This window comes from Physella acuta, unplaced genomic scaffold, assembly GCF_028476545.2.
Source record: "Physella acuta isolate Inbredline_101_S28 unplaced genomic scaffold, ASM2847654v3 ptg001256l, whole genome shotgun sequence".
Lineage (NCBI taxonomy): Eukaryota > Metazoa > Mollusca > Gastropoda > Physidae > Physella > Physella acuta.
This window is the reverse complement of record NW_026732771.1, coordinates 13,001-38,272: the sequence shown is the minus strand read 5'-3', so window position 1 is coordinate 38,272 and position 25,272 is coordinate 13,001. Positions and strand designations below refer to the sequence as shown.

The 25,272-nt window shown below is 36.5% G+C and overlaps 2 protein-coding genes across 3 annotated transcripts; one reads left to right on the top strand and one right to left on the bottom strand.

Annotated features, from left to right (window-relative positions):
* Positions 1–28: 28 nt before the first annotated feature.
* LOC131957671 (mitochondrial fission regulator 2) lies at positions 29–5,664 on the bottom strand. Of its 2 annotated transcripts, none has more exons than XM_059322407.1 (9): positions 5,554–5,664; positions 4,457–4,601; positions 4,133–4,240; positions 3,881–4,005; positions 3,236–3,498; positions 2,317–2,525; positions 1,554–1,657; positions 1,105–1,273; positions 29–836 (listed from the first exon to the last, which is right to left on the bottom strand). In XM_059322407.1, exons 2-9 carry the CDS (start codon positions 4,532–4,534, stop codon positions 771–773), a joined length of 1,122 nt encoding a protein of 373 aa, XP_059178390.1. In that variant the 5' UTR covers positions 4,535–4,601; positions 5,554–5,664; the 3' UTR covers positions 29–770. The 2 variants fall into 2 exon arrangements, with proteins under 2 accessions (XP_059178390.1, XP_059178391.1); XM_059322408.1 differs by having other exon boundaries at positions 30–836; positions 2,317–2,522.
* Positions 5,665–9,619: 3,955 nt separating this feature from the next.
* Positions 9,620–25,045, top strand: LOC131957675 (pikachurin). Its single transcript, XM_059322412.1, has 14 exons — positions 9,620–10,047; positions 12,991–13,113; positions 13,779–14,111; positions 14,985–15,186; positions 15,556–15,700; positions 16,253–16,421; positions 17,210–17,335; positions 17,736–17,973; positions 18,252–18,480; positions 18,946–19,126; positions 19,513–19,591; positions 20,278–20,511; positions 21,038–21,141; positions 21,972–25,045. The coding sequence occupies exons 1-14, from the start codon at positions 9,921–9,923 to the stop codon at positions 22,124–22,126; spliced, it is 2,445 nt and encodes an 814-aa protein (XP_059178395.1). The 5' UTR covers positions 9,620–9,920; the 3' UTR covers positions 22,127–25,045.
* The last annotated feature ends 227 nt before the right edge of the window (positions 25,046–25,272 follow it).

Below are 25,272 nucleotides of genomic sequence, written 5' to 3'. Positions count from 1 at the left end.
AAACAGTAGTTTAATGCAATAACAGTATACAAAGTCTCTGTAAAATTTAGCTGCTATTGCGACATCACTGATCATAAAGTGATTTTTGTAACACAACATTCATCCTTCAAATGATCAAGACAGAGTAATTCTTTATACACATAACAGTAGTCACTACTGTAACCTGTAAACAACCATCCAGTCAGTAAAATGCTATCTACACTAATAATAATAATCTTTCTGATAAGTAAAATACAAGGTTCACTGAGAACTTCAGGAATGGATATAACTATTTACGGATACAGAAAGTAATGAGAAAATGCTTGACATGGTGTATGATCAGAGAAAAACTTGTATTAGAAAATATTAGACCTGAAGTTAATATGACAATCCAGATAAGGCCATTTGTTGTGAATGTAGAGTATTAATGTAGGAAAAAAACACAAAATGAAATTCTAAGTCTACTTACCTCTAATTAAGAGCAGTTTGTAAGATATACACAAATCAAATACTCAGTGGGAGAGTACACAATTTTAACCAATTACAATGGTAGTTCTTTAAAAAACATATACTTGACCCTTAAAATATCATGGCCACAGCAAATTACTCTTAACATACTACCTCAGAAGATACACTATATATAGATGTGTACATGGTTCACATATTAGAAATTCAAGGCTTAAAATTATAGAGATGATGTAGGTTGTAAACCTACAATCAAAACAACTATAGCTTCATCAATTTTATAGGTAAAAACTTAAATAAAATTAATAAAAATCAGCTGATAATGCCTAATTATCAGAGTCATCACACAACATGTTAAGTCTTCTCTTGGCATCTTTCACATTTTTGCCATACTGAAAATACAAAAGGTTAAAAAAAACTTCAAATCAAAGCATTATACAGTTAAGAAATATGCTTCTAAAATTGTTATATTTAAAAATCTGGGCATTGGCTACAACTAATTTAACAATGCTCCTAACTTGTCTGTTAACAATGCTCCTAACTTGTCTGTTAACAATGCTCCTAACTTGTCCGTTAACAATGCTCCTAATTTATCTGTTAACAATACTCAGAATTTGTCACAAACATTGTTAAGTATTAACATAACTGGTGCATACATACCGGACTGTTGCTATCAGAAAAAAAGGAACTGCTGTCATTTTCATGGTCAGAATCTGGACTCATCCCCCTGTGGTTGGCAAATTTCTTTTTCAAGGCCTGAGCTATAATGGCAGCAGGGTCAGAGGCTTGAGACAAAGGTTTCCTCCTCATTGGGGTTCCTCCAGGTGATCTGCACATTTTAGTTAGCACAATTTTTTAAGCTTGACATGGTAAAACAAGTGGTAACTGCCATTGCATGGAGTTGCAACCACATTGAATGATATTTGCTGTGTATCATGTTTAATACAATTTTACTGTTTTTAATTACTACATAAAAGGTTTCTTTTTTATTTATATTCTAAAAAACTAAGAATTAATGATAATAAATCAAATACAATACTTAATTTTTTTAGTTTCAATTTCAAAAAGTTAAGTTCTTAAAGTTGATTACAAGAGACATTTTTTGTTACCTCTGTACTGCTTTCAGCTTGACATTACTCAGATCTTTCAAAACATGAACTAAATCTGGACAACTGGCTCTTGTAAATTCTACTTTAGTTTTCTGATAGTTTAACTGGAACAATAAATAAAAATATAATTAATAGCAGATAGCAATGTAAGTATCAATATGAGAGTAGACAGTTAACCAAAACAATTTTACCTTCGTGTTTATCCACATACATTAAAAAATTAAAGAAAAAGTAATGTACATTAAAACAGACTCAGTTTATTTTGAGTCTAAAAATCTTAAAAATGCAAAGGGTAAATCAAAATATTAAACCTAAAATAATTAGAAACAGCTTCACTATTATTTAAATTTTAAAAATTAGTAAGCCAAAAAAAAATTCAACATGGTCAATGGAGTTACTTTCTTTTTCTTTACATTATTTAATAAAAGCCAGATTTCAGAGAAGAAGCATTTTAATTGGTTTTATTTTAGCTATTAATACTGCCTGTAATCTTTAAAAAAAATCACTAGTAAAAAATTTGCAGAAAAATAACCGTCAGTGACAGAACAAGAAAAAAATGAACAAAATATTACTTTCAGCATGTGCCAGTATCTTCAAAATCTTGTTAACAGCAAGATTTCAGTTACTACGCTGAATTAAATCTACTGGCACATCAGACCGTACCAAATGAGAAAAATCTCAAGCACACAGGTCAGCAAAGGGTAACTTTGAGAGGCGGTGGCTAGTATACTAAAAAAAATATATAGTGAGTGTAAATACCAACCTTTTGCGTGGCTAAAATGGGGGGTGGAGGGGGAGGAGCGACAAAAGTCTTGGGTGAATGACCAGGTTGAGCCTGGTCGCTGGTGGGTGATATGACAGTTGCTACATTCTCACTCTCACAGCCCGAGTCTTCCAGGGAGGAACATGAGTCACATGACGTGGGCAGATCTGTTTCCTTGTGAGCCATGTCCTGCTTCAATGTCACATCTTCTGGTGGAAAATATACATAGTTAGTTGGTGGACAGTGGGATGGAGGGGTCTAGCGGTAGAGAGCTGGACTGCTAACCCATAAGTCTCAAGTTTGAATCCGGTTTCAAGTCAGTAGACCGTCCCTGAGTCCACCCAACTCTGATGGGTACCTAACCCATGTCATGTTAGGGAAAGTAAAGGCGGCTGCGCATAGTGCTGACCACACTATCTCTTCATATGCCGAGGTCACAGAAACAAGTGAACTCTACTTCACTTGCCCCATAGACCGTCAGGTTTGAAAGGGAAACTTAGTTAATGGACAAAAGGCTGAAAGGTTCAGCAGCTTAACTCACAAATATAGCTGTCTGTACATGTTTATCCTTTTCTGGATAAATATTAGTTTAATAATGCTATTTATTCATTGACAAGTTTCTAAGTGTTTTCATGAGTATGAGTTCTTATGTTAGAATAGACTTCACCAACTATTAAGCTGCTCAGTAATAGCTATGCAAATTATTATTTCATTCAATTTTATTTTCCATATATTTATAAATATTAATCTTTTATATCTATGTCAAGCTTTGAAAATTACCATTAAATCAACTATTGTAGTTGTACAATTAAATACCTAAGCCTAAAGACAGTAAAAATAATAAAATTCAACTTTCTTTACCAGGACATAACATGTGATTAGAAAATGTTAAAGTTATTAAATAAAGAGTTATAAACACCTTCATTTTTCTGTGCTATAGAAGGCATCTCTTGAGCCATGACTAGCATTGCAATCTGTTTACGCAGTGTGGCGAGTTCCTCCTCCATTTCGGCCAGTTTACCATTGGCAATACCATCTTGGGAAGCAAAGCTCGCTGTCCTGGCCCCATGGCTGAATGAAGAAACATTGCAGTTTGGTGTTGATGTTAGATGCTCTTTATGCTTCAGTGAATCGAAATTTCCACCATCAAAAAGGTCATCATCATCATCTGCACCACCAAGCCTGATATGGAAAAAATATAAGAAATTTAATACCACCAAGTTGGATAGTCAAATGGTAGATCTTGTAAGCCTATATATTTTGATGTAGCAAACATTTTATATACAGAATATACAAAAAATGTCAACAATGTAGAGGCTTTTATAAAATTAAAACTTTAAAACTTTTCAATTAAATTATTTCAAACAGGCCTACTCTTTAAATCCACTTGTACACCATAAAATTTAGATTATATGCAGACTTATGGTTAGCTGGGAAGAATCCAGGTGTCCCACCAGGAATATAGGTCTGTCTGTATGTGTATCAAACTTAGCCTCACAGACACAGGGAAAGAGAGATTGTGTATAGTAGTAATGTCAAGCATTCAAAGGTTGAAGTTTCTTACCTAAACCTAACAATGTTCTCTCCCAAATCTTCTTGCACTAAATCATTGACACTTGAATAAGAAAATGCAGAATACAAGCTGGCACAGCTCCCCCATCTCTCAAATTCTGTGGTCCCAAGCTTTGTCTGGAAAATACACACAAAAAACAATGATGACCTCTACTCTTGTTTACCAATACTTTCTTTCATAGTATAAACAAAAGAATTTAAGAGAATAAAAATAAAAATAATGCAATTGGATAATTTGAGCAACCTGAAGTTTGAGCCGCGGGTCTCTTGGCCTCGGCAGGAAAACTGAGATCCATCTGACAAGGGTTTTACTATTCAAAGGTCTGTGATTGTTCTCTTCCAGTCTGTGACACTTCGACCATAACAAAAAGTGTGACAATAACTTAATATAGATTACAAGTTTATATTCAAAAAGCAAATAGGAAAGTCTAGTAGGACAAATGCTATAGGCAAAAATTTGTATTTTAAAATAAAAATTTTGGTTAAATCATTAACTACTTTTACTGTAGTCATTACTTAAATAAAACAGATGAAAATGCATGGGTACCACAACTTTACCACTACTTACCAAGCCAGTTAAAATGTGACCAAGTATATTGATAACTCTTCTCAAAAGAACCTCTAAATCCTCTATAATGTCAGACATGGTTCCTTGTATCTTGTACCTCTAATGTAGAAAACATTCATGCTCAGCCTCATACCACACTCACATACTGAAACAAAAAATGAAGAATATTATGAAGAGTAACATGGTGTTTTAAATATCATACTGAGAAGCCTTGTTCATAAAGTTAAGTCATATCATCAAGACAAGAGGAGATCTAGTAAAAGTAAAAAGTGGAAATGTAGCTTGTCTGACTTCTAGACTAGTTTAGATTTTGTTTTTTTAGTTCAGTTAGGTCTTCTACTTCTTACTCTTTACTCTAGATCTAGTAGAATCTAGATCTAGAATTTAGACTAGATTTTATTTTTAAACTAGCAGACTCTTTTGACTTAAACTTTAAGCCTAGAAAACTCTAGATAAGGCCTGGATTAAAAATGTATTAAAATTCTAAAGAGAGGAGAATTTCTAAATGTCCTCTCTCCCATGATCGCCAGCTCATGTTTTCTTCAATAAAAAGGCAATATTGGTATAACAGTCAATAGGCTCACTTTTTTTGTGAAAATATTAAATAGGCCTATGTATTTATGTAATGTAGGATGGGGGTATAATTTTAAATTTTAATAGGCCTACACTACAGGACAAAAATTCACTTGACATGGCGGATGGCGTTTTCGCAGTCTTCACACATATTACCGCCTTCTTGCCATTTCACATCTTGCATTTTATGATTTTACCAAACTTCTACTAGACTCTAGATCTAGATAGTTGCATTTGATTGTCAGGAATTGAGTATTGACTATTGACTGAGTAATGTATCTTTCAGTGGGTCAGGCCACAAACCACGTACACTGTCGTACACACTTGACTTACACTAGACATCTAGATCTAGATCTAGTACAACACACACACAGTACACAAGTAGTGTGACTGACAAAATGAAAATAACACAAGTCCACTGGCCGACTAGCTTGTTAAAGATAAATTCTAAAAAATCTAGGCCTATATCTCTAGAATCTAGATCTATTTAATATTTATCTATTGTTTTATCGGTGTATTCTAACCTTAGTTAAACAATATTCCAATAAACCAGAACTTAATGCATTGTATTATTAGAAAAAAGATTAAGTTTAAGCTACATGGCTGTCGCCATATTTATTTATACTTTAAAATTCCCTCCCCGTGCTATACCGCACAGAATGCTAAATCTAATTTTATCCAAAGCTAGGCCTAGTCTCAAGGGGAAAATAATTCAAAATACTGTTAGCTAAGGCTAGGTTAAACGAGGCGAGAACTACTTCTGTCAAATCTTTAAATTACATACGTCTCATAAATATTTAATTAACTATTTATTCGAAATTTTCAGCATTAGGGGGCCTAAGTGATTTTTAAATATTTTTAAAAATATGTTTGATGGTGGCCTAACTATGTAGAAATCTAGTAGATCTCTACCTCGGTTAACGAACCAACCCGTTTTGGCATTATTTGTCAACGTGCGCATATCTTTTATATGCTTTCATTTTTAAGCGACTCAATCCTGTGCATGTTATGTTAACTGAACAAGTTAGGCATGTAAGGGTGTCAAATGAATAGATGCAGGTCCTGATTTTGTAACCAGTGGGTTTTTTTTTCTAGGCATCTCTCCACGGAGGCCAATGACACTCATCCCTCCAACCGTGAGTGCGTCCACGCGAGTTGAGAAGAACCAGATGTTGACCAAGTATCAGGCTCCACTGTCTACACACTTTTGTGATGGGCCCAATGGAGATGCTTTCCTTACAGGCTACAATGTGGAATCAGATGTGTCGCATGAGCTGCTGAAAGAAAACCAGAGTTGGTAATCATATTGCATAAAGGGCTCCACTCCTGTTTGAATTTGAAGTCTCTCCCAGATGGCTTCAAATCCCCCAGCTAACGAACCTCATTAGCCCTGGGGTTCGAACTAGAGACTTTTGCGGGGTAACTGCAACCAGTGTTTCTTCCAGACTTTTTCTCCGGGAGGGGGGGGGGGCACTTGAAATTTCCGGGGGGGACACTGTTAAAAGTATATTATTTTCTATATATATATTCCATTTCGTTCGGGGATGGGGGGGGGGGGGGGCGGCGGCAGAGGAAGCCCCCCCCCCCTCCAACGAAGAGATACCTGGAAGAAACTCTGACTACTACGCGCTCGATCGCCCTCCTGACAACGCCAACAAGCTGGTTTATTTAATGCCTACAAAACACGTATATTCATCTGCGTCCCATATTTTCTTCAGCATTTTGGCATTCTTCCTTCTTGGCACAGATTTCCCATTTTGGTATGCCTGCACATGGTAGCTTCTTTAACATCTTCAACAATTATTACACTTGAATTATCTCCAGATGGTATGGCCGAGCGGTAGAGCGCTATACTGCTAACTCGAAAGTCTCGAGTTCACCCGTCTCTGATGAGTACCTGACTCACGTTAGGGAAACAAAGGCTACATGCTGGGTAGGGTGCTGACCACACTATCAAGCGGTATGCCGAGGTCATTGAAACAGATGAACTCTACTTGATCTACTTTATCGCGGTTTATATCTGTACGATTTACTGGGTCAGGCCGATTAAGGATTGTCTAGAGCTAGAAGTGTTGCCCCGATCTTTTCAATGGCCGGTTCTACTTGTATGAAAATGTCATTTTCAGATTGTACATTATTGCATTTCTTGGTTTGTTTCTTCCCCCGCCCGCCCCCAAGCCCACCCACACACACAGCTTATTTGGTGATATGGTATCACACCGCAGCAGTTTTCTTCTAAGTTTTCTAGGACAAAGTGCACCCTCTTGTCGTTTTTGTACAGATTTTTCATTGTACTATAGCTTAAAAAAAAATTCTAATTCTCTTTTTGTGTGATGATTTTATGACTAAAATTTTTCTTTTGGTCAGTTTTCTTTCCTCATTTTATTTCCACGGCTCAGGCGGATTTCCCTGTATCTGGCCAGATTTTGTTAAAACTGTCGACTGAGATAGATATATCATTCTGTAATACGTGAAACAGGTTTTTGAATAGTATAGAGAATTGTTTCATTGCATATGTGCTCTTCATAGTATCTTTGTGGTATTTACATTCAGTGGCGTCGCTAGGTCGGATGCCACCCCGGTCGTTAAAGGACTTATTAGTTATTATAAATACTCAACTAAACTTTTATTTCCTCTGTAAATTTAGCAGTTGGTGTCACCACCCCTCCCCCCCCCCCCCCCCCCATCGGGAAACAGCTTTAAATCGTGCAAAGTTTAAAGTCGCGATGCATATCCATTGTCGGTTTTTAATATAGCTAGATGTAGCATTGCGTTTTCTCTATAGTCAGCATGTTTACGTCATGGTGTCACCCCCCCCCCCCCCCAACTTGTCAGGATCGTCAATTTTGAAAGTACTTTTTAACTCTAAATAATGTTCACTTGAACTAGCAAAAAGCATTTTCTACTATATGTTTTTAACTTTTTTTTTGTCTTGGTGTCACCCCTCTAAATTGTGTCATCGGCGCCCCCCCCCTCTTCGCGACGCCTCTGTCTACATTGATACATAATTTCCTTTCCTGCGTAATTTAATTTCCAGTTTAACAACAACGATGTTATGGTCACTGTCTCTTTACCTGTAACTTACTACGTCCCTACATCTAGTAAATATTATTCCCATGGTATTTTAGGTGCTTTAAATTGGAAGTTGGTCCAAATATAGGCGGTTTGACTACAGCAGAGTTTCGACAATCGGCGGTTTGACCACAGCAGAGTTTCGACAATCGGCGGTTTGACCACAGTAGAGTTTCGACAATCGGCGGTTTGACTACAGCAGAGTTTCGACAATCGGCGGTTTGACCACAGCAATTTCGATAATCGGTGGTTTGACCACATCAGTTTCGACATATATATATATATATATATATATATATATATATATATATATATATATATATATATATATGTGTGTGTGTGTGTATGCATGTATGTATGTGTGTGTGACTGTATGTTTAGTCTAGTTAAAATTTGTCACTGATGATGATATGATCAACCTCACCTCGATGTCCTTATGCACGAATAATTCCCACAATTACTATTTTCCTCAGCCTTTTTATTTTTTGCTGTGTTTATACACCCCCCCCCTCTCACCTGTTTCATGGGGCGGACAGTAAAAAGGGGATGGGGAGTTTTGTATTTGTAATAGGCCTATAATCACGGTTTCTTTCAGGCATCTCTTGGGGGGGGGGGGGGGGATTTTTGCCTTCCCCCATCCCTCCCCTTGAAAATTCCAAGTGCCCCCCCCCCCCCCGGAGAAAAAGGTCTGCTGGAAGAATGTGTGTGTGTTTTTTTTGTCTATGCAAATGTACAATAAGTTTCAATAACAACGTCATATGAATTGGCATAATTGGTCCGAATGTTCTAATGCTTGTGTTATATGCAATAGGCTTATAATTATAATACGGGCATTTAACTAGATTCGTTCAAATTATAATCGCGTATCCCATGTGTTTTGCCACAATTAAATTAATTAGGCCTACATCAATGAAGATACGAGTGTTGTGAAAATATTGATTTTCGATTCAGGATAATTGTTGTTTGAGGATGTGGCATGTTGAGTAACGTCGTTTTAACGTGGTCTGGTTTCTGTGACGACAGTGGGAGGGGGGGGGGGGGGAAGTACAATCTCTTGGCGTCATTTATGAGCTAATACCGCCGTATGTCTACGCCGCTAGTTATGAAATAAACACAGATCTAGATCTAATAAAAATTTATTGTTTTGTGTGTTGTCATTTTAAGAAGGGTGCAGATGTCTGACATTTTGTGATAACTTTTTTTTGGTGACGATTTTGTTAGTTAATAAATGGACAAACATCGGATCGTTTCCCATCCCCTTTACGCCACTTTACGGCCTTTAGGCATGGCGTCTATAATATTAGATTGTTTTAAATGTTGGCAAACAAAAGAAGGGGTGACAGTATATTCTTTTAAACACTTTACGCATCATTAAAACAATTTTACTGGATAATAATTATATGATTCGGTCTCGAGGCTCGATCTATTCCCAATTTCTTGATCGATTGTAGATCTATGAGCAGGCAAGGTTTTTTTGTTTGGTGACAGGTAGACTACCTACATGAGACATGCTAGGCTACGCAGGTGAGAAACATCCTGGACTGGATATGAATCAACATGACGATTTTTATAGGTCTACTTTACTTAAAAATTGAGGCCTATCATTTATTATAATGCTCTGGATTTGCTAATAGGAGTGGCAGTCGGTGGACAAGATCTAGATCTCTAGAATCTAGTGTTTTGTTTGGAATGATTTTCAGCAGTATGAACCGTGGGCAGCTTCCAACACAGCCCGGGTGACCCAGCTCCGTTAATTTTGTGTCGATCGATATTACAATCACTGCGACACTGAAGGAAACAAGAGAAAATTGTCATCATCATGGCCGTCTGCTGTTTAAAACGTACTGTCAATATCAGTGCATTAATCTGTGTCTGGACCTTTCTACTTTTACACAATTTAAGTTTATCTGCTCCCCAGAATGGGAAAATTGTGGCTTTTTTTCAAGGTGGGTTTTTTTTCTAATAAATAAATAAATTGTATTGTAAATTCAGAAGTTTAAATTTAAAAATACAGTCTACACTACAACACTCTCTACACTAGACTACTGTAACTCTACACTACAGACTGACTGAGACAGTGTCAGTGTGAGTCTATTCGCCATTCGGTCAAAAAAATATCAAAATATTACATTAATAGTATTAATAGTAAAAGTATTATTAAAGTAACCCTAGATCTCTAGCTTTAATAAAATATTAGGCCTTAGGCCTATAATTTATTAATAATAATAATTATAAAAATTATACTTCAGTAGTGTAAGTGACAGTTACTGTGACAGTGTGACAGTATCTCTAGTCTAGTACTCTAGTCTAGACTAAGAGTCAAATGACATCATGCTTTTTTTGACGATTTTTACCTCCCCCCCTCCCCTCCATCACACATCGTCACAAAAAGCCAGACACCCCCCCCCCCCAAATGACATCACACCTCAGCCTACAACCCCTCTCAAAATGGCAGTTGAATTTTTTTTAAACATCGATATTTTTCCAAAATCTTGTCTGAAATGTGTCAAAATAGTGTATTTTAATCAATTCCTATTATAATTTATTAAAACTGTTTTCTAAAACACTAAATAACGTCTAAAATTCGTTTTCTAACATTTCTTATCTATAAAGCAAAAGTGTGACGTCGCACCATCTGAAACCCCCCCCCCCCCCTCAACACACATCGCCACAAAATTACCGACCCCCAGATCCCCTACGAGTGTCGCGTCATTTATGGACGAATCCTTAATGATAATAATTAATTATTTTCAATTTGAGTCTACTACTAAACTAATGTTGCACAGCAAAGTACAGTCTCAAAAAAAAAATAAATCAAAAGGTCAAAGTGAAATAATACTATTCTAGAATCTAGATCAAAAGTGTTGTAGGTCTAAACTTGATGAGTATGACAGTAGGTGATGTAGATCTATATTCCTAAACAATGTATTTGTTATACCTGTGTCAGATGATGGCACAATAATAGAATCTTCTTAAAAAAAGAGGTGGTTAGGTTACTGAGTTAACTTGGTTGATACACATATGAATTGCTAATGTCAATGCTAACCCTAGTCAGAGCCGGCGTTAGGGGGTGGCGAACGGGGCGGTCGCCATAGGCCCCGCGCTTGAAGGGGCCCCGCGCTTCAGCACGGCCATTGTTGTCTGAATTAGTTTGTAAACTTTAAAAAATTGTTGCTGAATTCAATTGGGAAAAACTAAATGGTCGAATGCCGACGTTGTTGATTGTTATAACTGAGGCCACGGTTGATGTTGGTGAGTCCCACCTGAACTGGGACAGGCCGTAATTCGATACAAAAATAGTGTCACGCCTTCCAGACTTTTTTCTCCAGGGGGGAGGGGCACTTGAAATTTTCTGGGGGGGGGGGGGGGGGGGAGAGGGGCGGTAGATTTTCTTCGCCCCCCCCCCCCCCCCCCCCCCCCCCCCCCCGAAGAGATGCCCGGAAGAAACTCTATATGTAGGCCTACTTGTCTTGGTATAACAAAGATAACATTCAGTTGCGTGCAGAGGGGTGGGAGGAGGGCGACGAGGAGGGGGGGGGGCGCCTTAGGATCTATATCAGGCGGCATTAAACAGAGTGATTTATTATTTTTTGGAAGAAAGTTAAAACTGTTGTTATGTTGTGTCACCTTAAGGATTCACCCGTTCAATAATTAAGACAATAATGTTTTTGGTTTTAAAATATTGTATGAATTCTAAACAAATTTTGAAGTCTATACTGTTTTGATACATCAGGCCGAGTTCGCTGTATTGTAAACTTTATTTTCCTAATTATTCGGCACGTGATTAAATTTTCTTAAGTGATTTGGTATGAATTACATAACTGTCAAAAGTGATTTAATATCTTAGCAAAGGAAAAAAAAAACTACGAACATTGGCTTAATACATGGGAGAGATAAAAATCTGTTATTATAGTGGAAAGTTTGACATTAGCTTATAAACTCCAAAACATTTGTGTTATTATGTGTACATCACATTTTATAGGCCTTTATACATATATATATATATATATATATATATATATATATATATATATATATATATATATATATATATATATATATATATATATATATATATATATATATATATATATATATATATATATATATATATGTATATATAATGGAAAGGCCCCGCGCGGATGGTTGGCCCTAGGCCCCGCGTATTCCTAACGCCGGCTCTGACCCTAGTTTACCATTTTTGGAAGATTCTGTCATCAGACATTGGTATAGATCTACCCAATTATCCAGGATGTTAATAGGGGATGGGGGGGGGGGGCCAAAAAAACACAAAACAAATTAATTAGGTTGAAGTCCAAGTTGTCTTGCAAATAATATAAATAGGGCCTAATTTAAAAATAAATTTTGGTCTTCTAATATGTTTGCTATTTTATTTACGCCTTTATTTATAAGCCTATATATGGGCACAGCCATACATAATTTCTAGTAGGGTTATTGATGAACAACTTTTTATAACTAGGCCTACATTACTACTAAAATCATTAATGTTCTTCTGCTTTCACCCACTCCTTATTGAATATGTTCTAAAAGATATAGGCCTATTTTATTACTACTGTAAAAAATGTTGTTGATGTGCCTATACCATAATGTCACATATTGTTCATTACTGATTGCCAGTAGGCCTAACCACTAGTATCACTTAGTCAACTTGCAGTATTGCTGTTACAGTTAGGGTGTTGCCAGATTTGGAGCATATAGGGTCTACATTGGTTTTAACAAACTGAGAACACTTTTTTAAAATCTACTAGCTGTTCTTTTTAAACACACTGATTACACTTTTAAAAAAAATTAACGCTCTAATTACACCAGCTGTGTAGCCACATGACTGTAGTTGACCCATGACTGACCAAGGTTCCGTTCTCCCACAGGTTCCTGTGAGTCGTCCTTGCCCAACCCATGCCAGCATCAGTGTACAAACATACACAGTGGTGGCTTCTACTGCCTCTGTAACGAGGGGTATTCAATCAACAAGGATGGGATGACATGTGCAGGTGAGGCATTAGCATGTTATTTTTTATGAAATTTGATAGGCCGGTTCATCATGGGTTTATAGAAGGATGTCGCATAAGATTTTGAACTACAATTTGCAAAAATACAACCAACTGTCCAACTCTAAGCACCTTTTATTTTAATTATATTTGTAAGAAGATTAAATTTTGTAAAATATTTTTTTAAAAATCCAAAGTTTGGTCTCTTTTGACATTAGATTAATCTTAACTTTAACTTACTAAGGAAATTGTATACAACAGTTGGTTAAATGGCACCTTTTTATAAGCTTTTACTTAGGTCACAATGTCTCTCCTTGTTAAGGCTCAATTTTAACTTTTTTTCTAATGGAGTGATTTTGTTCTAGATAAATTTGTATCTGATGAAAATGCAATGATATTAAATTTTCAATCTAAGATAATCAAATCTCTTTTAAGTAAAAGAATTGTCCCTGAAATTTCATCGGCGGGACAAAAACCAATAATTGTATCTTAATTTTGAGTGTCTGAGAGTTTTAGTGTTATAGCCACGCCCCCCCCCCCCCCCCCCCCCGCCTCTGTGCAAGACATATTTTTTTTAATATCTAAGTGACAATTAACTGGCAATGAAAGGTTAATTTGTTGGTAACTATGTTGGATAAAGTATCAGGCAGATTGTTTCTCTTCTTTAGAAGCAGATTACAAAGTCCCATCCCAGGCAGGAGACAGCAAAGATGCTCCTGGAGAAACAAATGTCGACAATAGCCAGGTGGTGAAAATCCAAAGTTTTGATCTGAAGAAAGGGCTGGCCCCATTGGAGTCTAGTGCCCACACCAGGCTGCTGAAGACAGACAGCAGCCTGATCTTGGACAGGGGTTTCTACAACATTCTGGAGGGCGGAGCTGACGATTATGGAGTGATATGTGACGGACACGTGTGCCAGAATAATGGGACGTGTACGGTGATGCAGTTCAGGGTGTCTTGTCAGTGTCCTTTTGGGACGGGTGGAGAGTATTGTCAGCAAGGTATGTGATAGGTTTTGGAGAGTATGTCAATGTATGTCATAGGTTTTAGAGAGTATTGTTAGCAAGGTATGTGATAGGTTTTGGAGAGTATTGCCAGCAAGGTATGTGATAGGTTTTGGAGAGTATTGTCAGCAAGGTATGTGATAGGTTTTGGAGAGTATGTCAAGGTATGTGATAGGTTTTGGAGAGTATGTCAATGTATGTCATAGGTTTTAGAGAGTATTGTTAGCAAGGTATGTGATAGGTTTTGGAGAGTATTGTCAGCAAGGTATGTGATAGGTTTTGGAGAGTATGTCAAGGTATGTGATAGGTTTTGGAGAGTATGTCAATGTATGTCATAGGTTTTAGAGAGTATTGTCAATGTATGTGATAGGTTTTGGAGAAGATGTCAAGGTATGTGATAGGTTTTGGAGAGTATGTCAAGGTATGTGATAGGTTTCGGAGAGTATGTCAATGTATGTCATAGGTTTTAGAGAGTATAGTCAAGGTATGTAATAGGCTTGGGAGAGTATTGCAATGGGAGAGTAAGTTAAGGTATGTCATGTGATATCATTAGCAGTGGATTTTCTTGGTATATGATAGGTTTAGGAGAGTATTAACCACAAGGTTTGTAATAAGTTTGGGAAAGTGTCAGGTTTAGTAAGGATGGTTTGATTGCTTTATAAGAGTGTCGTCAAGGTATGTAATACGTTAGGGAGAGTTGTCAAGGTATGCGATACTGATAGTTTAGTGAGTATGGTGTGATTGGTTTATCAGAGTGTTGTCAAGGTGTGTGATAGGACAGAGTAAATTTGCTTCCTTAGTTTCTCCAGTTCTCTATTTCTTGTGACGTGATAGCTACAAACTCGGCTAACTCACACCTCCACTCCACAGAGGTAGAGGTCAAATACCCCAAGTTTTCTGGAACTGGATACCTCTCACTGCCTGTTCTACCCAGTGCTGGAAATGAATTTCATGTCAGTCTACAGTTCCGACCAGAGAATGAACATGGGCTATTGCTCTACACTGGCCACTCTCTTGATGATATGCGTGGTATCTTCTCAGTTGCCTTGGTCTATGAGCATATTATTTTCAGGTACTCTTTTCTTTATAAATCTTCTTTTTAAGTTTTTTCTACCTCAAGCTTGCAATGTGTAGGATGTTTTATAGCAGTTAAGTTTTTCAGCTAAGAAATTTGACATTGTGAAAAAGAAAACCCATTTGTATATATATATATATATATATATATATATATATATATATATATATATATATATATATATATATATATATATATATATATATATATATATATATATATATATATATATATATATATATATATATATATAAGCGTGTATGTGTGTGTGTATATATATATATATATATATATATATATATATATATATATATATATATATATATACACACCTTATTAAAATGCAGTGTGTGTGTTTTTTTAAAGATATGATTGTGGACGAGGTGACGCTGAGATGAAATCTAGAAACAAAGTGGCCTTGGGTCAGTGGAACAGGTTGATCATCACAAGGCAAGAGAGCCGGGCCACGATGAAGCTTAACGAGGAAGATGAAATCCAGGCAGTTTCTAAAGTAAGCTACTTACAATTTGTACAGTGTCAGTTTAACATCAGTGTAGCATAGGTACTCGTGTGGTGTCAGTCTTAGAAAAATTGTAAACTTAAACTGACACAATCACACTGTCATCAATAGCTGCAAGAGGGTTTTTTCAAGCATCTGCCTCCCCATAATGAAATTGAAAAAATATTAAATCAAAAATGGAAATATATACTATAACCATTGTTACAAATGCCCACCCATCCAGAATTTTAAAAAGCCCATGGTAGCAAAATATCTGAAAGAAAACCTGAATAGCATCAGCCATATGTGAGATATGCCAGATGTTATAAATATCATAAGAACAGTAGTGTAAATAGAGTTAAGTGGGTTGTTGGTCAACAGTTTTTAAAGGTTTATTCTGATGTTTTGTCATTGTTTGTTTATTTAAATATATTTTTCCAATGCATCATTTAAAGTCAGTATAGAATGTTATGCACTCATAGTAACTTTTAATTATTAACTTCATAAATTTTTGAACAGAATGTTTGATACAGGTTTAATTTTTTAAAATTATTGTAATTACAGGTAGATTTTTCTAGAACAGCTGCCCGTGTTTACCTGGGTGGCTACAGCAACATGCCAGACAACGTCTGCTCCGCCAGCTCACAGAGGTTTACAGGGTGTGTCCAGGAGATGGAGGTCAACGGTCATGTCCTGGACTTTAGAAAAGATGGAGTGCAAGGTGTTAACGTGGGTAAGTCAACATGGTCTGGTGGAGTAGAATCTTGAAAGTGTTATGTGGGTAGGAGGTGGTTAAGTCAACATTGGTTAGTGGCTTAATGAATCTTGAAGGTTTGTTATGTGGGTGGGATGTGGTTAAGTCAACATTGGTTAGTGGCTTAATGAATCTTGAAGGTTTGTTATGTGGGCAGGATGTGGTTAAGTCAACATTGGTTAGTGGCTTAATGAATCTTGAAGGTTTGTTATGTGGGTGGGATGTGGTTAAGTCAACATTGGTTAGTGGCTTAATGAATCTTGAAAGTTTGTTATGTGGGTGGGATGTGGTTAAGTCAAGATTGGTTAGTGGCTTAATGAATCTTGAACGATTGTTATGTGGGCAGGATGTGGTTAAGTCAACATTGGTTTGCGACTTAATGAATATTGAAGGTTTGTTATGTGGGTGGGATGTGGTTAAGTCAACATTGGTTAGTGGCTTAATGAATCTTGAAAGTTTGTTATGTGGGTGGGATGTGGTTAAGTCAACATTGGTTAGTGGCTTAATGAATCTTGAAGGTTTGGTATGTGGGTGGGATGTGGTTAAGTCAACATTGGTTAGTGGCTTAATGAATCTTGAATGTTTGTTATGTTGGTAAATCAAGATGGCCTGGTGGCTTAATGAATCTTGAAAGTTTGTTATGTGGGCAGGATGTGGTTAAGTCAACGATTGCTAGTGGCTTAATGAATCTTGAAAGTTCGTTATGTGGGTGAGATGTGGATAAGTCAAGATTCTATTCTTCAGTGGGGTTTGAATTTATTCTACAGGTGAATGCAGCTCATCAGTATGTGAGGGTGTGGTCTGCCAAAATGGGGGCACTTGTACCCCCCAGTCAGCTGACCAGTACATGTGCCTGTGTCCATTGGGGTTCTATGGAGAATCCTGTCAGCAGGGTATGTTATTCTGTTATGTCCACATGTACATCCCTATATAGAATTTGTAGTAAATAAAGTCTTTAAAATGCCTAGAGAAATGCCATCAATGGTTTTGACCTGATGTTATTGGAACAAAAAGTAAAAACAAATATTTAAAAAAAAAATCTTACACATGGATTTATATTATCTATTCATAGCATTCTTTAATATTTCTTATTTTTCAGTTAAAGGATAAACATTTGTACCCATTTAACAGTTGAAGTAGATTTAATTTGTTTTTAGGCCTCCTCAAATTTAGTGATGTTGTATATAGCAATATGCCAATACTCTATCACTAAACCACGCTGCTGCATAATATTGTCTGTACCCATCCATTGTGTCCATTGTTTACTTTAACCGTAACCTATCTAATCTCCAGATGCACCAGTCCGTGTCCCCCAGTTCTCTGGCTCCTCCTACTTGGAGTACCCAGGTCTCCAGCGGTCAGTCTTGTCTTACACAGAAATAGAAATGGCCATGAAACCCACTAGCCTGGATGGAACTCTGCTGTACAATGGCTACTCTAAAGACAGGACAGGGGACTTTGTATCGCTCTCATTACATGCTGGATACTTGGAGTTTAGATTTGATTTGGGTACTGGAACAGCTGTTATAAGGTCATTCTTTTTTTGTGTTTTTTTAGTATGTGAATTGTTCGCAATTAGGTTTTTTTTAACAGATGTTATAATTGAAAAACAGTTATACTGAAGTTGGTAAAAACTTTTTATTTTAACGGACTTAAGTCAAGTGACTCGTAAATGATTAAAATAATTATATAGTTTATAGATATGTTCGTATTCATCTTAACCATATGTCCTAAATAAAGTATTTAGTGAATGGAGAAATTAGTTGCCTATGTCAGCTTAAATCTATCTTTGAATTTTTGTGACCGTAGGAGCCAGGAACCTCTCTCATTGGATGAGTGGCACTTTATCCGAGCCTCGCGCACCGGCCTCATGGGGACGTTGGAAGTAGATGACCAGGGTCATGTGGCTGGGCAGGCAGGGGGTGCCTACACCCAACTGACCCTCTTTGACGGACTGTATCTAGGAGGTCATCCCAATTATGACCACACATCTAAGCCTGCTAATCTCTCTAAATCTTTTAAAGGCTGCATTCAAAAGGTAAAGCTCTTAAGATTTTTAAAAATTTCACACTCTTAAACAATGTCAGTCATTGTGCATTATTATTTGTTGGTTCTTTATGGTTCTGAAAGCATTGCAAGTTTTAAAAATTGTCATAATAGGCCTACTCTTTTTATGACTTTTTAAAATAAAATGTTTTTATTTTCCAGATTGATTAAATTTTATGGTTTATAGTAAAGACATCTTTAAAAATATCCCTTTTTGCATCTTTTAAAACCTATTAATGATACTTTAGTGGGCTATACATGTGTAAAATGTGTTACTTTTTGAATATTTTAATGTCACGTTCACTTTTTTAAGCCTAGCTTACTTATCACATCATTCTCATTTGCTTTTTTTGTCTCTCCTTCTAAATCTAATGTATTTTGTTGTTAACATATATTTATATTATAATTCACATTTATGTAGTAAAATATTTTCTGACATGCAATACAATTGTTGCAGGTGAAAATCAACAAAAAACAGCTCCAGCTGATAAGTTCAGCTACCAAGGGAGTGAATATCAGCCCTTGTTCACACCCTTGTGCTGGGCAGCCCTGCTTGAATGGAGGGGAGTGTCACCCAAATCTGGACAGCTACTCATGTTATTGCCCTATTGGTTTCACCAACAAAAACTGTGAAAATGGTACAGTTTACATTTTTTAAACTTCAGCTTATAAAAAAATAGAATGCAATCCCATTCCTCCTGTTGGTGCTAAAACATTTGTATTTTTAAATGTTTTGATATTTTGCTGTTCAATTTTTATTAATTTTAAATTCGTTAAAATAACGTAACATTCTAGGCATTTAAAGTTGGCACATCTAAAATGTTAATAGTCTATTTTTAAAGGTTGAATTAGTGAATGGCTACAAGAAGTATCACTTATAATTGTAATAATCTACTTTTAAAGATTGAATAGGTCATTGGTTACAAGCAGTAAAAAATGTAAGGACATACAGATGAACACAAACTCTCATTTGAACATGTTCGGCACCTGTTTGTAAATTTTCCAATTCATTAAACTATTGCAGGTCACAGCTTGCTGCCCTCACGTCCAATGTTTTCTGGTGAGAGCTACCTCATGTACAATGAGAGGGAAATTGTTAAAAGGTGGGTCGTTGATTGGTTAAGGGTGGGCTTAAGTTAAAAAGGTGGATTGTTGTTTGGGCTCGCCATAAATGACGTCACACTCATAGGGGGGAGGGGGGTCCGTAATTTTGTGACGGAGTGTGATGAGGGGGAGTTCAGATGGTGCGACGTCACACTTATGATTTTATAAAAAAGCAATGTTAGAAAATGAATTTAGATGTTATTTTGATAAATTGTTATAAAAATTGATTAAAATACTATATTTTGACAGCGTCAGACAAGATTTTGGAAAAATATAGCTGTTTAAAAAAAAATTCAACTGCAATTTTGAGGGGGGGGGTTGTAGGCTTAGGTGTGATGTCATTTTAAGGGAGTATGGCTTTTTGTGACGAAGGGTGATGGAGGGGAGGGGGGGAGGTAAAAATCATCAAAAAAAGCGTGACATCATTTATGGATGATCCCTTTTGGTAAAGGGTTGGCTTATGTGAAAATGTAGATTGTTTGGTAATTGGTGGGCTTAAAAAAAAAAAAGTTAAAAAGTGGGTTGTTGTTTTTTTTAAAGGATGGTCTTATGTTAAAAGGGGTGTTGTTTGGTGAAGCTTGTCATTAAAAGATTTTTGCATGAAAATATTGCACTGTACACATGTTCAAGTTTCCATAGTTTCTCTGCTTCTGATCTCAGATTTAATTTTAAAATATCTTTCCAGAGTATCTGGCACTCTAATGGATTTCCAGATGACGTTTCGTGCCACCAGTCGGGAAGGTCTGATTTTCTGGAGCGGTGAAGACCTGAGGCTTAAGCCCAGCGGGGACTTTATTTCCCTGGGGTTTCATGGCGGAAGCTTACAGCTGCATTACAATTTGGGGAGTGGTGAGGCTGTTATCAGCTACAATGACTCCCGTCTGTTGGATGGGGACTGGCATTCAGTGAGAATTCAGAGGTGGGTAATGTTTTTTGTTTCAGTGTATATTTTTTTGTAGGTTATTAAATCCACAAATGTCTTATGTGGTAAGGGTGAATTTTTTAAAAAAGTAACAGAGAATTCATGGTTTTAACTGGATAGCTTCTCATGTGAGAAATTTGAACTCTCTGGATGAAAATATTTAGCAAAAAGTCTGAGTTTTGCTCTTAGAGAAGGGAGTCATAACTTGAGATTCCAGATAACTATCAGCTCATATGTTGGCGAGGCGGGACAGTTTTGGCTGGATATATGCGTCCGTTTTTATTTTGAAAATATGGTCAGTTTTTTTATTGGAGGTTTGTGTCACTTTTTAAATTGGAGGTGTTAGTCAGTTTTTGTATTGGAGATATGGTCAGTTTTTGTTTTGAAAATATGGGGTCAGTTTTTGTATTGGAGATAGGAGTCAGCTTTTTCTTTGGAGGGATGTGTCAATTTTGGAGTTAAGAATTTTATATTGAAGAGATAGATGAGGTTTATTTCTCTAACAATTTTGCCATTCCTGCAGAGACAAGCAAGATGCGTACATGGAGATAGACAAGGTGGAGGTGGTGGAGGGGAGCTCCCCTGGTGCGTACACCTCCCTCAACACAGACAACACAATGTACTTAGGTAAGCTGGTGGCACGACTTGAGTTTTTGTTTACGTGAGAATGTATGTCATGTCTTCAATATTTTGTTTTTTATAGCAGTTCACAGTTTATCAACAGGACCCATCAAACAAATTTTAACTCATTTTCAATGTTTTCCTGTGCAAAATAATTAGCATTGTTGTTGTGTGTAGATGATTTTTTTTTGAATGGGTTTAGTCATGTGAGTATTCACTTTAAAAGAGATCTGTCACTTGACAGAAAAGAATTTTCTGTATAGGCTATTTGAAAATTCCTTGCTAGTTATAAAATGTTGTATGTAAATTTGTAGATTTTGTGGTATGTTTGTAAATTTGTAGGATTTGTGGTGTGTTTATAAAAGGGTAGGTTTTGTGGTATGTTTATAAATGTGTAGGTTTTGTGGTATGTTTATAAATTTGTAGATTTTGTGGTATGTTTGTAAATTTGTAGGTTTTGTGGTATGTTTGTAAATTTGTAGGTTTTTTTGTTATGTTTGTAAATTTGTAGGTTGCGTGGTATTTTTATAAATTTGTAGATTTTGTGGTATGTAGGTAAATTTGTAGGTTTTGTGGTATGTTTATAAATTTGTAGGTTTTGTGGCATGTTTGTAAATTTGTAGGTTTTGTGGTATTTTTATAAATTTGTAAGTTTTTTGGTATTTTTATAAATTTGTAGGTTTTGTGGTATTTTTATAAATTTGTAAGTTTTTTGGTGTTTTTATAAATTTGTGAGAGTTGCCTTATGGCAGCATTAAAGCTTTTTAATTTTGTCAATTACCTTATGTATTAGGATGTCAAAAGTTTTATGTAATCCCACCCTTGCTTGTTCACAGGAGGAATGCCAAACATCGCTGAGAAGACAGGTGGGCGATACACGTCTGGGTTCTCTGGTTGTATAAATGGGCTGAAACTGGCCACAGACTACGACGTCATGCTGGTCAGCCAGTCCCAGGAGGGTAGGAACATTGTCCAGTGCAGGAGGAACTAGGACCAGGGAGGGCCTGACATCAAACACAAGTGCTGTGAATATTTTTTTCTGCTGGATCTGAGCATTCCTTTATACAATCATCAGTTTTACTTCGTGTTGTATGTCTTACTTATGGATGTCCTGCTACATTCATGTGTACACAGAAAAAAAAAGCTAAGAAAAAAATGATGCAAATAATTCCTCATTCCGCCAAAGAAATAATTAATTAAGCATAATTTTTTGGATGGGACTGGACCATTGTGCTAAAGGTCAACAATTTTTGTGTGTTGACCATGAACTGGTTGCATGACCTTTGACAGGTTATAAGATGAACAATCAAAACAGATTTTCTGATTGACAGTTGGGGTGATAATTTAAAAAACCAATGCCAAATTTTTTAATTAACTGGTATGTAATTAACTAGTTCATTGACCATTTAGTTCATTTTAGTAAATGGTTAAGCATTCACTTATTCCTGATTAATCTAGCGAACCATATACTATTTCAATTAGTAAATTAGTAAGAATAACCTTATTACAATTTATGAATTAATTAGACTAATTAGTTTAGTATTTGGTTGAGTAGCTAGTTGTATGTAGATGACATTGATGTTGCTAATATTCTGTTGAAACTTTAATTTCTTGATATAATTCATTTAGCATTTTTTATTACTGGTATCATCCAATCACCCTTTCAGTATGTTTTCATCATCTAGGTAGTAAGTGACCAAATTAGTTAGGCAACTGTTGTAATCATTCAAGTTATGTAACTGATCAAAGTAGGTGGATAAACTAAACTAATGTTTAAATCATCTGGGTTGTGGAATTGTACAAACTATGTACCTGTTGATGTCGTTAAGATTTGTTTCTAATCCTGACTATATTTCTGACCGCTCTAATCCTGACCCTATTTCTGACCGCTCTAATCCTGACAGCTATTCCCTCTGACATAAAAACATATGACAAAAAATTGCTTTTTTAGCAAGTTGAAAAACCAACTGACACCTACCTACCTAGAGCAGTCATGTCACTTGCTGTCTACCGACACCTACCTACCTAGAGCTGACATGTCACTTGCTGTCTACCAACTGACACCTACATATCTAGAGCTGTCATGTCACTTACTGTCTACCAATTGACACCTACCTATCTAGAGCTGACATGTCACTTACTGTCAACCGACACCTACCTATCTAGAGCTGACATGTCACTTACTGTCTACCAACTGACACCTACCTATCTAGAGCTGCCATGTCACTTACTGTCTACCAACTGACACCTACCTATCTAGAGCTGCCATGTCACTTACTGTCTACCGACACCTACCTATCTAGAGCTGACATGTCACTTACTGTCAACCAACTTACACCTACCTACCTAGAGCAGGCATGTCACTTGCTGTCTACCGACACCTACCTACCTACAGCTGTCATGTCACTTACTGTCAACCGACACCTACCTATCTAGAGCTGACATGTCACTGTCAACCGACACCTACCTATCTAGAGCTGACATGTCACTTACTGTCAACCGACACCTACCTATCTAGAGCTGACATGTCACTGTCAACCGACACCTACCTATCTAGAGCTGACATGTCACTTGCTGTCAACCAACCGACACCTACCTATCCAGAGCTGACATGTCACTTGCTGTCAACCAACCGACACCTACCTATCTAGAGCTGACATGTCACTGTCAACCGACACCTACCTATCCAGAGCTGACATGTCACTGACATGAGCTGGACGTTGACCTTTTAGGTGAAGCGGAGCTTAGGTTGTTCGCTATGTCCATTTTAACTTCATGCCCCATCTGCCATAATGATGAATACATCCGTAGACAGCATTTGAGCGGCCTTTCTGTTTCTGTATGGCCATGCGTATAAGCCACCACTGTGACGACATGACATAATTAATTACCAAGGGCCACAATGTGAAAGACAGGATTTGATCTATTTACCATTTCAAACTTTACAAACAATGTTTTATTCGCTTATTTTTCTAGATGGTTTTTGCATTTTTGTGTCATGCATTCACTTTTTTGTGTGCTCCTTTTGTACAGTCCTTTTGCCTGTTGTACATGGGCTGTATTGGTGAAGAGAACTCTTGTACAGTTTAAACACTGTCAAGTTTTGTAGAGTGGTTTCCCTTAGTTCGAGCTAAACAGCTGTTTCAAACATTCCATTCACCAACCATTTACATGAAAAAGTCAATTCACTCCAACATTTGGTTGTGCTCTAGTTATACCAGTCTACAAACTTTTTTTTTTTTTTTTGATTCCCTGATGGTTTCATATACAGATCTGTATAAAAATTAGCCCTTTGATGTTGTTCTGGTTTTGTCTTAGATGATAATTATGCATCAGTAGAGTTGAAAATATGTAACAATTTTAAACCACTAAATATTCATCAAATTTTTCTTGCTTGTTGAGTTTAGCGTATTTATACATAAAAATAAAAATTTGGGCACATAATAAATAAACAACCATTTTCATTAGAAGACTGCAGCTTGTTTTTTTAAAAAAAAACAACTAAAATTATATTGTTTTTAAAAAAAAATACATTGATAACATATTTTGTAATGTCGTAACTTTTTTAAACAATATTCATTTTAAACTGCAGTTTGATATACTTATTTTTGTGTTACTCCTTGAGTAGCATTCAAGCCTATGAAACAAATATTCAATCAAAATAAAAAAAATATGTTTTAAATGTGGCAAGCTGCAATCAGATATATATTTTTTTGTTTACAATTTTTTATGTTGTAAATGTTGGTTTGATGTACTTAATATGGGACACTCCTGTTTGTCTCCACACCCTACAAACTTGTGGTACTACCACCCCTCACCATCCTATAATCTTGTGTTAGAACCCTCCCCACCCTACAAACTTGTGGTACCACCACCCCTCACCATCCTACAATCTTGTGGTAGAACCCCCCCCCCCCCCTCCCCATCCTACAAACTCTTTGTACCACCCCCTCCCCATCCTATAATCTTTAGGTAGAACCCCCCCTCCTCACCCTACAATATTGTGGTAGCACCTCCATAGTTACTATTTCAACCCCACCCAAACCTTCAACCTAAAGTGTATTTTATAAAGTAATATACTTCTAAGCTCTAAACCCCAACCTACAATTAGAAAAAGGTGTTCATTGTTGGTAGTGG

What these genes read in the sequence shown, in the direction of transcription:
- LOC131957671 (XM_059322407.1), bottom strand. Translation starts at nt 4,534, where the DNA reads ATGTCTGACATTATAGAGGATTTAGAGGTTCTTTTGAGAAGAGTTATC. An exon ending in CCATTTTAGCCACGCAAAAG is followed by an intron (nt 1,658 to 2,316) that starts GTTGGTATTTAC and finishes TTATTGTTCCAG; the next exon opens with TTAAACTATCAGAAAACTAA. An exon ending in TTTCTGATAGCAACAGTCCG is followed by an intron (nt 837 to 1,104) that starts GTATGTATGCAC and finishes TTGTATTTTCAG; the next exon opens with TATGGCAAAAATGTGAAAGA.
- LOC131957675 (XM_059322412.1), top strand. Translation starts at nt 9,921, where the DNA reads ATGGCCGTCTGCTGTTTAAAACGTACTGTCAATATCAGTGCATTAATC. An exon ending in AAATCCAGGCAGTTTCTAAA is followed by an intron (nt 15,701 to 16,252) that starts GTAAGCTACTTA and finishes TTGTAATTACAG; the next exon opens with GTAGATTTTTCTAGAACAGC. An exon ending in AGTGCAAGGTGTTAACGTGG is followed by an intron (nt 16,422 to 17,209) that starts GTAAGTCAACAT and finishes TTTATTCTACAG; the next exon opens with GTGAATGCAGCTCATCAGTA.